Source organism: Colias eurytheme, chromosome 30 (assembly GCF_061535395.1).
Source record: "Colias eurytheme isolate Ceu_HAF_F1 chromosome 30, ilColEury1 Martin Lab GWU primary, whole genome shotgun sequence".
Taxonomy (NCBI): domain Eukaryota; kingdom Metazoa; phylum Arthropoda; class Insecta; order Lepidoptera; family Pieridae; genus Colias; species Colias eurytheme.
This window is the reverse complement of record NC_143009.1, coordinates 5,341,666-5,359,831: the sequence shown is the minus strand read 5'-3', so window position 1 is coordinate 5,359,831 and position 18,166 is coordinate 5,341,666. Positions and strand designations below refer to the sequence as shown.

At 35.3% G+C, this 18,166-nt stretch overlaps 1 protein-coding gene across 1 annotated transcript in view; it reads right to left on the bottom strand.

Moving 5' to 3' along the window:
* Positions 1 to 117: 117 nt before the first annotated feature.
* The window catches only part of plx (PTB_TBC1D1_like and TBC domain-containing protein plx), a 60,263-nt gene continuing 42,214 nt past the window's right edge, over positions 118 to 18,166 (bottom strand). The window contains exons 9-25 of the mRNA XM_090118470.1: positions 17,331 to 17,529; positions 16,368 to 16,490; positions 15,567 to 15,682; positions 12,879 to 12,970; positions 12,077 to 12,212; positions 11,615 to 11,726; positions 11,087 to 11,174; positions 10,447 to 10,556; positions 9,941 to 10,072; positions 8,535 to 8,693; positions 7,817 to 7,978; positions 6,835 to 6,986; positions 5,582 to 5,680; positions 5,137 to 5,290; positions 4,079 to 4,248; positions 3,308 to 3,454; positions 118 to 3,097 (exon numbers count right to left, since the gene is read on the bottom strand). Coding sequence (XP_089974596.1) covers positions 2,201 to 3,097; positions 3,308 to 3,454; positions 4,079 to 4,248; positions 5,137 to 5,290; positions 5,582 to 5,680; positions 6,835 to 6,986; positions 7,817 to 7,978; positions 8,535 to 8,693; positions 9,941 to 10,072; positions 10,447 to 10,556; positions 11,087 to 11,174; positions 11,615 to 11,726; positions 12,077 to 12,212; positions 12,879 to 12,970; positions 15,567 to 15,682; positions 16,368 to 16,490; positions 17,331 to 17,529 — 3,048 coding nt within the window. The 3' untranslated portion in view covers positions 118 to 2,200. The remainder of the gene's footprint in view (positions 3,098 to 3,307; positions 3,455 to 4,078; positions 4,249 to 5,136; positions 5,291 to 5,581; positions 5,681 to 6,834; positions 6,987 to 7,816; positions 7,979 to 8,534; positions 8,694 to 9,940; positions 10,073 to 10,446; positions 10,557 to 11,086; positions 11,175 to 11,614; positions 11,727 to 12,076; positions 12,213 to 12,878; positions 12,971 to 15,566; positions 15,683 to 16,367; positions 16,491 to 17,330; positions 17,530 to 18,166) is intronic.

The following is an 18,166-nucleotide window of genomic DNA, read 5'->3' as shown; positions in this document are numbered from 1 at the left end:
AAATCCTTGTGAGAATAAAATATTGGTTTCATTATCAGCGAAAAAAATAAAGTAAGAATGTGTGTATATTATGATATTAATGTTTTAAGGAAAAATGAAAATTTAAAACAACAGAAATACAACTAATTATTTATTCCATCAACACTTTAACTTAACCAAGCTTTGATACACATCACAATAAGAATTTAGTTGGATTTTCACTCATTTAACGATATTTTTTCTTTTTACAAATACACGGTACCTACATATTTTCACACGGTACATTTTGTCACTGTTGGTTACGGCTAATCTTGGTAAGCTCTGGACCGATTTTGATAGGACTTTAACTGACAGATAGATGATGTATTATGGAGTAACTTAGGCATCTTATTATACTAATACTTTAGAGAAAATTAAAAAAAGCGTTGAATGAGCGACAATCCTTACAAATAATAACAAAACAATATTTTTGAGCAAATACATAAAACAACTACATGTGAGTGAGATCTGAAATAAAATATTATTACATTTTAAATATATTTTCTAAAAATTCAATATGGCGGACAATGGCATGATATTTTCACTACAGAAATTTATCAACTGACAGTCAACAATATTGACAATATTCTTTTCATATATTTTATAATTAAGTTCTGTGTTATACTTATAATTATCTATATAATATATTTTATATTATAATAAGCGGAACACATGTGTTACTATTATATTTTTTATATGTATAAATATTGAAATCTCTGAAAATACTGAATTAAAAATAAATAGGTTTGTTATATCGATAAAGTAAATCATAAAAATATATTTATTTTATAGTAAAACGAAAAAATATACATGTGGCAAGAAAGCCTTAAGTAAATCTCAAGTTACCTAACTCAAACTAAAGTACTTAATCTTTTTTAAAGAAGTTTTTTTTATAATCATTAAGTCATTCACGTCTGTCTGTCAATTCTCGATAGATTCAAAAACTACTGCATTGATTTTGATTCTGTTTTCACTAGAGAGAAAGGTTTTAACAAATAATTTAAGGTTTAGACAGCGCGTGGAATACTTTAGTATTTTTATGTTTTTTAAGTAAATTAACTGAGTCTAAAATGATAGGATTTTGGTAGGAAGGTAAGTTCATTATTATATCTGAGAGAAAATTTACGCAAAAACGCGGTTATTCAGTAGTCTGTAAAATAAATTGACTTCTTTTTATTTCTATTGTTTATTGTCATTAATAAGTAAGAAAAATATATGGTAACATACTTAAGTATTATATTATAAAAACAACTTGACTCACAATCACCTTTATTAAATACTAGCTTTCCACCCGCGGATTCGCTCGCGTTTTCAAAGGAAAACCCACACAGTTCCCGTTCCCGTGGGATTTCCGGGATAAAATTTATCCTATGTGCTAATCCAAGTTACCCTCTATATGTGTGCTAAATTTCATTGTAATCGGTTCAGTAGAATTTGCGTGAAAGAGTTACAAACACACACACATCCTCACAAACTTTCGCATTTATAATATTAGTAGGATAGGATAGAATAGGATAGGATTAAAAATTGCGTTGTATAAAACATTCATTGAAATTTACACCTTATTTCGTGGCAGTAATGTTCAAAGTCTATTGTATCGCTCATTAGAAAACTCTGCCTATTACCCGTAGGCAGAGTTTTTCTTTGGATAATTTTTGAGCGTGATTGTGAGTCTAGTTGTTTATTGTACTATTTAAAAGTAAATTTTAAGGTTTTTGTAATACTATCTTTAATGAATCTCTAAAGGGAATCGAATTTAGGACCTTATTTTAAAGACTGAAGCTAAGTATTGTACCAAATAAGTACATTTTCAGTAACGCTGAGTAAATATTAAAAAATACCTAAATCATAATAATGTGGTGCAAAAATTTGTCATAAATCTGAAATAGTTATTAAATTAAAAATCTACAGTGAATTAGTTTTACATACGAATATTTATCACGATTTTATATGAACACTTTCGATTGCGTGTATAAACTCTGAAAATGTCACTACTCCTATATTTAGGCATTTTTTATCTTTTTTTATCCTTTATTGAAGTGAAACTTCTTTAGGCGTGTTGAGAGTAAAATTTCAAGGTCGCGTCATGGCAATACCGTCACGTCATGGAGTAAGGCGACGATTTTGGTATCTTTGAATCTTGCCAAAGAATTTTCACTTCTGACACGTGTGTTTTTTTATCCTAATGGTGTCTTATCGGTCGTATTTGTTTCAACTTAGTGGATTGCCCATCAAATTTCACATCTATATCACTGCAGCAGTCACTCAACGGATGCGAAATAATTGATGCGGTTTCCTCTTTCCGATCATTCAATTCTTTATCTGGAGTCAACGGTGTGACAAAACCGCTATCACTTTTACCATGAAAGTTTAACGACATGCTCTTTTTGCTCTGAAACTCGTTTAAATCGCGTTTTAAATCCGTTTTTAAGTCAAAAATGTCGGAAGATTGGTCTGACGTGTTTTCAGAATCGTTGTTTTCCAATTTACGCAGGTTTTCATCAAAATCATGTTTTAATTGTTGTTCGTAAAGTCTCTCTTGATTTATTTGTTCCTGTGTGTTGAATAAATTGTTATTTCTTTTGCCTATATCTGTAAGACTGTGCTTTCTCGTCCCTTCAATCCTTTTCGGACCATCTATTAGAGAATATTTTCTAGTTTCTGAATCTTTTTCTTGTAAAACTTGCAGGGGAAAAGGTCTATTCGCTATTAGACCAGAATGTACCGATTGTGATTTCTTCATCATAAAATGTTTCCTGTCTTCGTTCATTTTATTCATTGCATTAATAATATCTTCTTTCGAAGTTTTCGCAAATAGATTTGGCGCGCTTTTCTGTTTCGAATACTTTTCTTTTTCCTCGTCTTCGTCGTTTCCGGCGAATTTCGTCAAGGAACTTATTTTTGAACTGAACGATAGTTTTTTCGTGTAGTTTTGCGCGATTTTCTTTATTTCTATGGGCACGTCGTTTTTGTTGGTTATGTATCGGCTGAGTATAGTCAGGTGTTGTTCCATCAGTTTGTTTTGTAATTCTAAGCGAGATTGGCTCTTCTGGTAGTTTGTGAGCGCTTCCATGGCCGACTGGAAAAGAGTGTTGTTATTAGATAATATTTTTAAGAGACAAAATTACTGATGCTTGATTGATATTTATGAGTTTGGAATGTCATTAAGGAAGATATTATAAAGAATAGGGCCAAGGAACCTTGAGGAACCCCCGATATAACATTATTACTATTTTTATATCTTAAAAATGTATATTTGTGTGTGTGTGTATGTGTAACCCATACTCACGTCCAACTCGGTTGCCATCTTATTCACATCACTCCCCAGTACTCTATTCTGTTCCGTGAGTGTTGCCAGTCGCGGCATTTCTTCTCTCAGGACGCTGTACTCTACTGAGTACTCTACGAGTTGCCGGGATATGTCTAGTTTGTAGACCTGTCAAAGTATATACATAGATAAATAAAATAAATAAATAAATAAATATTATAGGACATTATTACACAAATCGAACTAATCCCACAGTAAGCTCAATTAAGGCTTGTGTTGTGGGTACTAGGCGACGATAAATATAATATTTAATAAATACATATATAGATAACTAGAGGTCCGCCCCGGCTTCGCCCGTGGTACATATTATTATTTCGCAATAAAAGGTAGCCTATGTCCTTTCTCGGGTATCAAAATATCTCCATAACAAATTTTATGCAAACTGGTTCAGTAGTTAAGGCGTGATGGAGTAACAGGCAGACAGACAGAGTTACTTTCGCATTTATAATATTAGTATGGATTATATTTTAATGGCAACACTGCGTTGATGTGTATACTTAATCTGTGGTTATGAAGGAAGATTTTACTTGCTCTGTGTCAATCATGTAATACGTTCCTCCATATTGTTATCAGTTGTGTGATTAATAAAAAGCACGTTTAAATGTTCAGTTTGTATCTTTAATTATCCCCATAATCCTTAACAATTTTCTATGTGTTTGTGTTAGTATGTGTGCAGGTGATTGTGTTTCTTACTATACATGTGTTTCTTACTATACATGTGTGTGTACTCACAATACTCATAACCCGCTCGTACACGCCCCTATCAATATCCGGCAGCTTATGTTTCAAATACTCAGCAGCTTCCTCACAACTTTCGCACATCATCAGTCCGTCCTTGTGTACCGTAAGCAGTGCGAGCGAGATGGAAAAAACTATGTCCAGTGACTCCGCGAAAATTAGATCTGTGGGGGGTAATTGTAAAAAAGAGTCATTTATCATCGCATTTGAGTGCTACAAAATATCAATATTAAATTCAGGACACAATATTGTAATTATCGATATAATAATCTACAGGGTGGCCCGTAAGTAGTGGACCAACGGGTTATGGGGAGTAGAGAGACTTATGTAATAAAAATACTAAAATTTATTGTTCTAGGCCATAAAGTTTTTGTTTTATACTTTATTTAAAAAAATTGATAAAAATATCATTCACGCTAAATATGAACTATTACCATTTCTGTTTTTAATTTTATTGTTCAAGGTAGTTAAGAATACATAAGTCTTCCTAATTAAAATGATACTTAAGCATAATTAACAACAACAAGAAAATTAGACCAAAAAATAGGTAAAAATTTTACGTTTTAAAGTTTACGGACTGAAGCTTAAACAAAGCTGATTTAAAAAAAAAATGAATGGTCTAGGACAATAAATTTTAGTATTTTTGTTACATAATAAGAGCGTAAACGCACTATGCGGGTAGCCGCATTGCGGGTAGCCGTCCGGCTGACCGCAAGCACAATTATGTACGGAATATTCATTTGTATGCGCACTGTGCGGTCTGCGGTAGCCGCATCGCAGTGCGCATAGAAATGAATATTCCGTACATAATTGTGCTTGCGGTCAGCCGGACGGCTACCCGCAATGCGGCTACCCGCATAGTGCGTATAGGCTCTAAGTCTCGCCACCCCCCATAACCTGTTGGTCCACTACTTACGGGACACTTTGTATATTAATATTATAAAGTTTGTTTGTTTTAAGGCGCTAATCTCAGGAACTTTTGGTCCGATCCGAAAAATTATTTCAGTGTTAGATAGCACTACCGTCAGTCAGTCAGTCAGTCAGCCACTTACCAAACACGCGCACAACAAATCCCAATGGGAACTGGCTGGTAAACAACGTGAGCATCCACGGGGCAGCGTATAGCGCGGGCGGGACGTCCAACAGGTCCAAATGTGCTTGGAGGTCCGGGAGGTGGTCCCGGAGTAAACGGGATAGTTGGTACAACTGGAGTAAAATAAAAAAAAAATTGGTTGTCTGTAAAGTCGGTTTACTGACGATAGTTGAACGTGACAACGTCCGATTGTGCTTCTTTGTCGCTCGTTCCGCGCTCTCGCTTGCACTTCAAGCCTTACATGGAACGCCTCAGAGCGAGGTAACGCCGCACGAGTCATGTTTTTTCGTGCGTGCAGCCGGCTCTATCGAATTATAAGACGTTGTCACGTCAATAAATATTTCAGGACAATTTTCACAAACAATTTTAACAAAACAGCGAAAGCGAAATAAATAAATAATTACCTGAACTTGCAAAGCGCTCATATCAGGTAAATATTGGTTTCTCAATCCTCGTCGGAACATCAAATGACGAAGGAGCATGAAGGCCTCGGCTTCTTCCATCTGTAATTATTTTCATTTTTATCAATAACTAGCGGTCCGCCCCGGCTTCGCCCATGTTTACGTTTTCGTTTCGTTTACGTTTTCTCTACATAAGAACCATCCTCGTACTTCAAGGAATATAATAAAAAAAAATTATCGAAATCGGTTCAGCCGTTCTCGAGTTATGCGCTTACCAACACATTTTGCGATTCATTTTTATATATAACTAGCGGTCCGCCCCGGCTTCGCCCGTGGTACATGTTTACGTTTTCTCTACATAAGAACCATCCTCGTACTTCAAGGAATATAATAAAAAAAGAATTATCGAAATCGGTTCAGCCGTTCTCGAGTTATGCGCTTACCAACACATTTTGCGATTCATTTTTATATATAAGAGAAGAAGAAGTCTAGCTGTGCCTCGCGGTTTCACCCCCATTACTCCGCTCCTGTTGGTCTTAGCGTGATGATATATAGCCTATATTACTCGTGGATAATGTAGCTTTCGAATGGTGAAAGAATTTTTAAAATCGGTCCAGTAGTTTATGAGCCTATTCATTACAATTAAACAAACAAAGTTTTCCTCTTTATAATATTAATGTAGATAAGAGCGTGTGTACGCAGCACACGTGTCAAGTGAAACTTATTTGACAAGATTTAAAGATACCAAAATCGTCGCCTTACTACATGACGTGACGGTATTGCCATTCACTTTAATATATAATTGGAAATTAACTTAGTGATGATGACCATTCTTGCGATGTTAATGGTGATGATGATTAATTTATTCGTTGGTTTAGCAATATTTGTTTTCATTTATTTATTATTACAGTGATGGTGACGATGAAGTGATGCTTATGACATTTATGATGAAACTAGATTTCCACCCGCGGCTTCGCCCGCGTTTTTAAAGGAAAACCGGCATAGTTCCCGTTCCCGTGGGATTTCCGGGATAAAGTAGCCTATGTCCTTTCTCGGGTATCAATATATCTCTTTACCAAATTTCATGCAAATTGGTAAAGTAGTTTAGGCGTGATTGAGTAACAGACAGACAGACAGAGTTACTTTCGCATTTATAATATTAAGTATGGATTACAGTGATGGTGACGATGATGGTGCAGATGACATTTATGATGAATTTTATGATGATGATGAATATGATGATAAAACAAACTTACATGTAACAACAGTACACCAGCAACGAAGCTAAGGCCCTGGCAATATCCAACTTCAGGGTCCAATAATGAATAGGCCTTCAGAATGTTGTATAGGGCCAATTGACCGGGCCCAAGCGCGGATGCAAAATAAGAATGTTTTGGGAAGGTACGACCTGAAATTGATAAAATGGATACTAAAGATAATGTTTCTGCAAATTAAAATATAGGTTAAAAATTGGTTGTCTGTAAAGTCGGTTTACTGACGATAGTTGAACGTGACAACGTCCGATTGTGCTTCTTTGTCGCTCGTTCCACGCTCTCGCTTGCACTTCAAGCCTTACATGGAACGCCTCAGAGCGAGGTAACACCGCATGAGTCATGTTTTTTCGTGCGTGCAGCCGGCTCTATCGAATTATAAGACGTTGTCACGTCAAAATGGAAAGTGCAAAAAGATTTGGATAATAACGTGTACGACGGAAAATATTTATTATTTTGTTTGTTTTTGACAGTTCTCGTTGGGAAAATGAGGAAAATTACATGAAAGAATTAATTATAAGATTGTCATCGGTACTATAGAAGTGAGTAAAGTAACTCAAACTCAAGATACAATTTTTATTTTCAAAAATTTCTGTTTTTATTTGTCATAGCCTGATGTAATAAAAAAAAGACGTGTGTCACTCGGGGACTGCCGCGGTAAAACTATTGCATGCTATGGCTTCAAGCCACACCTCCGCGCCCGTCGGAGTGGGGAGCGTGAGGTTTTCGTTACGGAATTTCTCGATTCGGTACCCGCGCTCAAGGCCCGCGATAGAAGCTATGCAATAGCTTAAAAATTCTATTCAACTGTTTATTTTTCTGTTTTACGTGTATTTTAAATTTTTGTGTGTGTTGCAATATATGTATAAATTATTGTCTTTTGTTTTCCTCTGTTGTGTTACTGCCTGCCTAACTTTACTTCATGTTATGTGTATCACAAATCTTGTGTGTTTGTGTTGTTACTCACCCAAATCAATCAAAATAGCGTGTTGGTGTTTAGTCAGTCCAGCCAGTAATTTCCTATATGGTGCCGCATAGTTCGGCCATTTCGCGTCAGGTGGAGGCATCCGAAGACACGCCTGTTCCGCGAGGAAATACCATACTTCACCGCGAAGGTTCCGGGGTACACCTGGGTAGATGTACAATGGTATGTTTGATGATAAGAATGGATAAATTACATTATTAAGAATTTTTGGAATTAAAATTTTATTTCAATTCATTTCATGTCAATTGATATAAGATAAATTATGATTGAAGGCAGAACTCACAGTTGAAAAGACATCTATCACTATAACTATTTCACTACTACTTCTGCCACTACTCCTACTACCATTACTATGGACTGACCGGTTGGCTTGGTTGGTAGTGGCCCTGCCATTCAAGCCAGAGGTCGTGGGTTCGATTCCCACCGGGGCAAATATTTGTGTGATGAACATATTTATTTGCTCTGTGTCTGGGTGTTAATTATCCATATAAGTATTTATTTAAAATTATATATGTATGTTTATCAGCCATCTGGTTTCCATAACATAAGCGAAAGCTTAGTATGGGATCAGATCGTGCCGTGTGTGAAAATTGTCCTGAAATATTTATTTATTTATTATTTATTTATTAGGTTTTAGAAAAAGGCGGTAGGCTAGTCATTACATAATTTTTAATTAAAACCCCCCCCTCCCCCCACTCACCCTGTCTCACAGCCTCCACAAGCATGCGGCGGTCCACACGAGCCCTCTGTGTCGGGTCCCGCGAGAGCAGATCGTCCCATATTAGAGAACCCGTCTCATTTGCCGATAGGTCACTGTATTCTAGCTTTATTCGACGCATGGTAGAGGATTCTACGCTTTCTGGTTGAGAAATAAGAAAATCTGGTTAAATAGATGAAAATAGATAAATAGATAGGGCAGAGCTAAACAGTAATATGTACTTTATGAATGATCATATGCCGATAGGTCAGTGTATTCTAGCTTTATTCGACGCATGGTAGAGGATTCTACGCTTTCTGGTTGAGAAATAAGAAAATCTGGTTAAATAGATGAAAATAGATAAATAGATAGGGCAGAGCTAAACAGTAATATGTACTTTATGAATGATCATATGCCGATAGGTCAGTGTATTCTAGCTTTATTCGACGCATGGTAGAGGATTCTACGCTTTCTGGTTGAGAAATAAGAAAATCTGGTTAAATAGATGAAAATAGATAAATAGATAGGGCAGAGCTAAACAGTAATATGTACTTTATGAATGATCATATGCCGATAGGTCAGTGTATTCTAGCTTTATTCGACGCATGGTAGAGGATTCTACGCTTTCTGGTTGAGAAATAAGAAAATCTGGTTAAATAGATGAAAATAGATAAATAGATAGGGCAGAGCTAAACAGTAATATGTACTTTATGAATGATCATATGCCGATAGGTCAGTGTATTCTAGCTTTATTCGACGCATGGTAGAGGATTCTACGCTTTCTGGTTGAGAAATAAGAAAATCTGGTTAAATAGATGAAAATAGATAAATAGATAGGGCAGAGCTAAACAGTAATATGTACTTTATGAATGATCATATGCCGATAGGTCAGTGTATTCTAGCTTTATTCGACGCATGGTAGAGGATTCTACGCTTTCTGGTTGAGAAATATATACATACAAATTAGTATAAATAGATAAATTCATAAATCTATACTAATACTAGCTTTCCGCCCACAGCTTCGCTCGCGTTTTCAGAGAAAACCCCGCATAGTTCCCTTTCCCGTGGGATTTCCTCAAACCAAAAAAAACCTATCCTATCTCTCAAGTTGGATCGAACTGCACATGGTGTCCGAATTTTATTATAATCGGTTTAGTGGTTTAGGAGTCCATTGAGGACAAACATTGTGACACGAGATTTATATATACTTAATATATATATAAATCTCGTGTGAATATGATTAAAATATATGATTGGTCTGGTTTATAAACAGTCTGGTCTGATAAAATATAATTATAATTATATCTATCTGATTTGATAGGGTCTGGTCTAGTCAGAATTTATTTATTTGGTCTGATTAAGTCTGATGAATTCCGTCTCCATATTTACCTACATACTAAAATACATACCTTTAATTCTATTATTTTCTTTCTCCATCCTAACCAGCAAAAGGGTCTGGTCGATAGCCATTTTCCATAACTGTCGCAACTGCTCCTTAGTTCGTTTGCCAGACGGTTTATTTTGGTTTGATGAAGCATCACCTGAAATATAATAAATCGTATTTTATGTTCTGGTAGATAATTCTATCATTTCGATAATCTTTATTTAAGTGTTTATTATGGTCAAATGAGCTGTTGAAATCAATGATTTTTTTTTTGAAATTGCGATTGTGTAAGAATATCTGTTCGTAAACACAAAAATGTTTTTAGATTTCGATAAAACTTTTGGAAATTACTAACTGATAGACATTGGCTTGTCTTCGTGCAATCGCAAATAGAAAATAATTCTTACAGAATCTCTGTAAGCCACAAGGAATAAAAATTATGCAAAATTGCCATTTCTAAAGTTTTTCATTGATCTTTTCAGTATTATTGTCTTATAATTAATAAGTACTTCAAAATATAATTATGTATACCTTCATGAACCTCCGGATTAATAACTTTCTCATAAATCGCCTGTCTCCAAGTCGTATCTGTTTCATTCGCTTCAGAGGGTTGAGGTCGAGAGTCACTAACTTTGAGAAATCTGTAAAAAGTCGTAATTATTCGCTTCATTTTATTGGAAAACTTACCTTTCCTAATTTAATTAACACTATGATTATTTAGAATTTAAATGCAAATAATTTTTGATTGCTGTAAATTTTTTAAACTACGTACGACTTCAAAATTACTCCAACCGTCTGAGAGAATAACCAGAACAAATATACAGACACAAGTTATCATAATTAATCTCTTGTTATTTAATCTGTCGGTTAAAATGACAAATCATGTGTGTCATATATGTCAAAATGTGTTAAATAAACTACGAAAGACTTTATCAGGAATTGTACTAAATCCATACTTAATATTATAAATGCGAAAGTAACTCTGTCTGTCTGTTACTCAATCACGCCTTAACTACTGAACTAATTTGCATGAAATTTGGTATAGATATATTTTGATACCCGAGAAAGGACATAGGATAGGTTTTATCCCGGAAATCCTACGGGAACGGGTTTTTCTTTGAAAACGCGGGCGAAGCCGCGGGCGGAAAGCTAGTTGTAAATATATACTTACATATCCATCATTGGGGAATTGACGGTAGGCGTGTTTTCTTTGGAATCCGTTTGGTCTTCAATTGGAGGCGTTTTTGGTGTTGTTTGTTCTGAAAAAATATATAAAATACGGTACTTATTTATTTAACACAATAAATCTATACTAATATTATAAAGAGGAAAGGTTTGTAATTATGTATGTATGTATGTATGGTTTTCACGCATAAACTACTGGACCGATTTTGATGAAATTTGGCAGAGACAATCTTTAGACTCTGAGAAAGAACATAGGCTACATTTTATTGCGAAATATGTACCACGGGCGAAGCCGGGGCGGACCGCTAGTTGTACAATAAACCAAGTACATAAAATAACAATAAACAAAAACACAAAGGGCGGCCTTATCACTACGTAGTGATTTCTGCCAGGCTACCACGGGGAGAAGGGAAGAAGGAAGTCAATGACTGATATAATTGTAAACATATTTGTTACTGAATAAATATTTTTGATTTTGATTTTTTTGATCTGTATTGATACAGTAGGGACTCACCATTCATAACAGCAGGTGATAACGACTTATACACAGTGTCTGGTGATAACAGTTCAGTGTTCGGTTCTGATGATGTTTCCAGGTTTAGTGGTGATGGTTTTGGTGATGGCTCCTGGAAATTATTTATTTGTTTGTTTGTTTATTTGTATAAATGGTGATCTTATTATTCTTATAGGATCTTATAGAATAATCATGATTTTAGTGTTATATTATTTTATGGAAGTTTCAGTAAGATTCTATTTTTGTTTTCGAACAAAAAACTTCAACTTCACGTGCTATCAACATACAAAATATCATGTAAATCGGTTCAATCGTTTTAGTCTTTAGAGTATTCGATGCAATATACTTCTAGCTTCAGCAGCTTCTCTTACAAAACACATAATTTGAAAGTAAACGCAAACGCAACATATCTGCCATAGTAACTAAATTTCATCAAAATCCGTCCATCCATTTCTGACATACCTTCTTCAAACTAGGGGAAAGTCCATCTTCCTTACTCTGTTTACGTTTCAACAAGTGATCGAAGCCACTAGATAATGACCTTTTTGCTTTCATAAATATTGTACTACCGCCTAGATATTGGTTGAGGAATTCTGACCTGAAAATTAAGAAGATTTGATGTGTTTTGTGTGGTAGAAATCGCTTTTACAATCATAAGACCGCTTTTTGTATAAGAAATAATTTTATGTGCATAATTAAGCATTCATATTTATGAGGAATGTATTCAATTTTTAACCCAATACTAAATAGAATAAATAACATAGTTACATATTTTAAATAGTATTTATTCATACTACTTAAGTAGACAAAAGGTTTAAAATTATAAACTTCATACCAGACGCTTTGAACATAATTCGGTTTAAAACGTCTGGTTGTTATTTATGGCAGAAAAAGCAAAATTTAAATGATGAAAACCGGTCTACGGTTGACGGTCTTCTCTCTCGGTATCTCTCATTTAATTATAATGATTTATAATTAAATGAGAGTTCAAATTTGTTGAGTTTGTTTTAGAGTTGAAATTGGTTGCTATCCTAGCTGTACATACTAGCTTTCCGCCTACGGCTTCGCCTGCTTTGTCTAAAACCTAATAAATTATATACTAAAACCTTCCTCTTGAATCACTCTATCTATTAAAAAAAACCGCATTAAAATCCGTTGCGTAGTTTTAAATATTTAAGCATACAAAGGGACATAGGGACATAGGTACAGAGAAAGCGACTTTGTTTTATACTATGTAGTGAAGTAAGTAAGTAAGTATGGTTACCTATTTTCAGCGGTGTCATGTACGTGCCGTTGTTGTTTCGCTTCGCAATGTGCTCGCAGAAGCATCATTAGAAACGCGTTGTGTTCGCTCACCTGTAAAGAAAGATAAATTTACCAAAATAATGTGTAACGATGATTTTTGACGTGACAACGTCTTATAATTCGATAGAGCCGGCTGCACGCACGAAAAAACATGACTCATGCGGCGTTACCTCGCTCTGAGGCGTTCCATGTAAGGCTTGAAGTGCAAGCGAGAGCGCGGAACGAGCGACAAAGAAGCACAATCGGACGTTGTCACGTTCAACTAACGTCTGTAAACCGACTTTACGGACAACCAATTTTTTTTTATTGAAGTGAAACTTCTTTATCGGGGTTGGAAAAAAATTTAGTGTAACATTTTTTCGTTACGCGTGACATTTTCCATTACGCGCCATCTTTTTCTTATCCCTACCACGCGTGATTCGACGTATTTCTGTAAAGTTGCATATAGTAATTTTTTTTTTGCAAAATAAGGTCATAAAGAAGTTTCACTTATTACGTATGTACACTATAATAGTACACGCACACATTTTTTTTACAATGTGTGAATTTAAACATCACAACATTGAGAATTATTATTTTCTTGTTATGTGGTGTCTTTTTTATTTTATTGTGTACATAATTTTACCAAATTATCTGGTATACATTGGTTGCTTGTAAGAAATTGCGTGTGATCATTGAGATAATATTACTACGTATGGAGGAGACACCACGAACAAAATCTGTGCGCCATTTTTTTGCTCTAACTAAGTTTTAAAAATTATTATCTAGTTAGGTACTTACCGATAAAAGTTATTCCTTTGCACTTTTCCGTATTATTTGTATTATTTGTGCAATTGCGTAACACACACGAAGGCATGTTTGATGCGTTTCACTTTAAAACCATTAAAAAATACATATTATGTGAACATATGTGATGTAGGCGGTGTCGTCTCCTATTAATATTATCTCAATGCGTGTGATCTGTTTTTTTTTTTATTTGTATGCAATAAATAAATAATTTAACATCAGATAGTTATAAAAATAAAGGATGAGATGTGTTAAATAGCAACTGGTAAAAACAGTAATATGATGTTTATTTGTCGGTGTGCTTTTTACGGATTTTCTATTTCTCGTACTCAGTTTCGTAACATAAAGATTTTTACGTGGGAGGGGTGTTAACCCGCCGCACAACCCCCATATTGCTGGAGGACCACACCCATCGTTGGTCAGCGAGTCCCTCGGACTTAGCCGGTAGCGTAGCTAGGCTATACTACCGACCATCCCCCCATCCGCCACCCGGGGGACGCTCCCCTACGCCGCAAGGGCCAACGCGATTTAGATATCTGGGTTGCACTATAACTGACTCACATTCCAGGGAGGAAGAAATTAATATCCGTATCCAAAATACCCTGAAATGTGGTGCAGCCTTGCATAAGGTGCTCGCGTCCAGGCTTCTGAGCAAAAACACCAAATTGCGTATATACAAAACGGTCATAAGACCAATACTTATGTATGGGTGTGAAGCCTGGACCCTGACCCAGATTGAAGAACTCAAGCTGTTAGTCACCGAAAGAAAGCTTCTTCGCAAGATCTTTGGTCCCACCAGACGAGAGGATGGAAGCTGGAGAGTCCGAACAAATGCCGAACTAGAAAAACTAATGGCCGAGCCAAATATACTTGGAGAAATAAAAGCACAACGGCTCCGTGGGCTCGGTCATGTAGAAAGAATGGGTGAGGAACGAGGACTGAAGAGGGCATACTTGGGGCGACCCCTGGGCCGACGGCCGGTTGGACGACCTAAGTATCGCTGGCGCGATCGACTAGAGGCGGACCTGCGCGTGCTACGAGCCAATAATAATTGGCAAGAGACCGCTCAGGATCGGGGAAGATGGAGAGTTCTCGTCTCAGAGGCCAAGACCCACTTTGGGGTTTCAGCGCCAGAGGAGTAAGTAAGTAAGTAAGTGCTTTTTACGATTTATTATCAAAAGCTTCTTGATCATTTTTAATACATTTGTACCGTGAGAAAATCACATCTATACTGAGTAACATTTTTTATAACTATATTAATATTCTAATTATTCTAATATACAGGGTGTCCCAGAAGTCGACGTCAAGCCGAAATTTTCTGAAAGGTTATCAGTTATCAGAAAAATTGCAACGGTATAAAATGACATTTTTCTACAAATTGGAGTGATCGGCACAGGGTTTAGGATCACAGGTTACATAAAGCACTATTCGGGATGACGTTAGAGAAAAAAAATTGGCAAAAAGTAAATATTTGTAACAACAGGAATGAAAAAACTGTCACATGGTGTATATTTTCTGGAATTAAATAAAAAAAAAACCCATAACTTCAAGAATACATGACTTAAATTTTTGAAGTGAAACTTCTTTATCGGGGTTGGACAAAAATTTAGTGTAACATTTTTGCGTTACGCCGTACGCGTGACATTTTTGCGTTACGCCGTACGCGTGACATTTTTGCGTTACGCCATACTCGTGACATTTTTAATTTATTCAATTTTTCTGATAACTGGTGTGGCAACCTTTCAGAAAATTTCGGCTTGACGTCGACTTCTGGGACACCCTGTATAATCTGCAGCAATTTTTTCACGGATGAAATCAAAACACACAGCTAGTATACATAAATAAATAAGGTTTTACTCACTTCAAACATATGGTTAGTCCCACCCTGGTACTTGGTGATGATAGTGTCTTGTTCATCTTCAGGCAAACTTTCTATCCGACGCAGTATAAAAGCATGGGTTTTCTTGTCATTCATACCTGGAAAGTTATGTTGTAATTAATTAATACAGTGAAAGTAGTTTTATTTATTTATTTATAAATACTGTTATAAGGTAAATAACTACGTCTATAATATTATAAGAAAGAGAAAATATATACGTATACGTTTACTATAAAATATAATCTTCTTATATATAAAATTCTCGTGTCACAATGTTAGTCTGCATACTCCTCCGAAACTGGTGGACCGATTCTCATGAAATTTTCTGTGCATATCGGGTAAGTCTGAGAATCGGCCAACATCTATTTACTAGGACCGCTAGTTATAATATAATATTGAATATTGCCAGACCCTTTTCGTCAACTAAAACTTGTAGCAGACCAAACAGACTTATAGCGTCTAACTAGCGCCTGATTGTACATTTAGACACGTTTTTTTTTTATTTAACGGCACAACCCACACAACATTAAATGTATAATCAATTTTAATGTTTTTACATTTTTTCTTATTTTTTATTATTATTTGTTGTAGGTGTGTTATTCCTGTTTTTGAAGTGAAATTTCATTAGGCGCATTGGGAGTAAAATAACAAGGTCTCGTCATGGCATTACCGTCACGTCATGGAGTAAGGCGACGAATTTGGTATCTTTGAATCTTCACACGCGATCTGTTTCTTCTTTATAAATGTTTTTTTGCCCCATGCCCCATACCCCAAGCTACTAACCTTCAACATCATGACATAATCTGTGGTACCACAACATAGGGCAATGTTCGCATGTCATATTCGGTGATTTTTCCCTTGATTTCTTGAGTAACTCCGCGTGTGCAACGAATGCTTGTTTTATAGCTGAAAATTTTATAAAATATGTATTAAATATAGAATTGGTTAGATTTTTAGCATTTGAAAATATTTTTAAAGATGGTATAAATATTAATTATAGGTTTGTGAATAGTGAAATCCCTGAAAAACGTGAAAAAATTACGGTAATTGTTGCATATAGACTGCATTATATAAGTATAGTATCATACCTCTATAATGTGTAGTTAAATAAATTTAAATACCGGCAAACTCAGAAACCAACTACTCTTTAGACATGTTTTTTCTTACATTTGTTTAACTAATTTAACAATAATTTTTATTCTCATAATTAACTAACTACCTTCACTTTTTCGATGTTTTTTCCAATAGTTTCTATTGTCGCATTTTCCAATTGACCTACGCGCTATTAAGATTACATTTTTTCCTTTTTCTATACTACCCACCCTTTTCTCGATGTTTATTCTTACATTTTCCAAACTACCTTTCAACTGCGTAATATTTAGACACAAACTACACATTTTAACAATTTTCCATACTACCCACATTTTAACAATTTTCCATACTACCCACATTTTAACAATTTTCCATACTACCCACATTTTAAAAATTTTCCAAACTACCCACATTTTAACTATTTTCCAAACTACCCACATTTTAACAATTTTCCAAACTACCCACATTTTATAAGTTTTCCAAACTACCCACATTTTATAAATTTTCCAAACTACCCACATTTTATAAATTTTCCAAACTACCCACATTTTATAAATTTTCCAAACTACCCACAATTTTTTCGATGTACCCACAATTTTTTTTAATTTTGCCAACTACCCTCATTTTTCCCATTTCCCCATCCCCACTACCCACCGCTAACCAGCTCCACAGCGACCTCCCCACTCTCACACTTGAACACATAACACGCGTACGCAGCTCGCTCCCGGCACACGAAGCCCAAGTGCTGTGTGTTACATCTCCCCAGAGCAACACTAGCGACGTCCGTGAGAGCACGGTGTAAGAGGATTTGTTTGCGATCGGGGCTGATTAAGCGTAGTTCTGATCGACCCACCTGAAAATGAAAAAAAATGAAAAAAAAATTAAAGAAGGAGAAATAAATGTTCAAATCTATACTAATATTATAAAGCTAAAGTTTGTTTGAACACGCTAATTTCAGGAACTACGATTTAAAAAAAGCCGGGTTGCACTGGGGGAGTGCCGCAGAAGTGAAAACTTGATTATTAACGTTGAGCATGTTTGATATTTTGGAATGGTATCCGTCTTACGCTTTTTCGATGGTCACGTGTCCTGACGCGAGTTTAACATTTTATACCCATTACAGAAAAAGTGCTCAACGCCGCTAAACAAGTTTTCACTTCAAAAACGCGAAAAAATACTTTTTTTTTATACTACCAGAAAGTGTTTTGCTAAGTTAGCAGACGTGGCGTAGTAACCAGACCGTCTGTATCGTCTGACATTAGTAACATTAAATAGAAACATGAATTTAGTGTAAAATATTACCACGCTCATATGTATTTTCCTACTCCTCAGTAATAGTTTTTTTTTTTTACTTTTTATACGATACAATCTTGAATATGCAATCTAATGAAAGTTACTGTAAACTCTGTCCCCCACTTCACATAAGTTAAAATTAAACCTATCTGTAAATTTAACCATTTATATTATAACTAAGAAAACTTATAAATCGA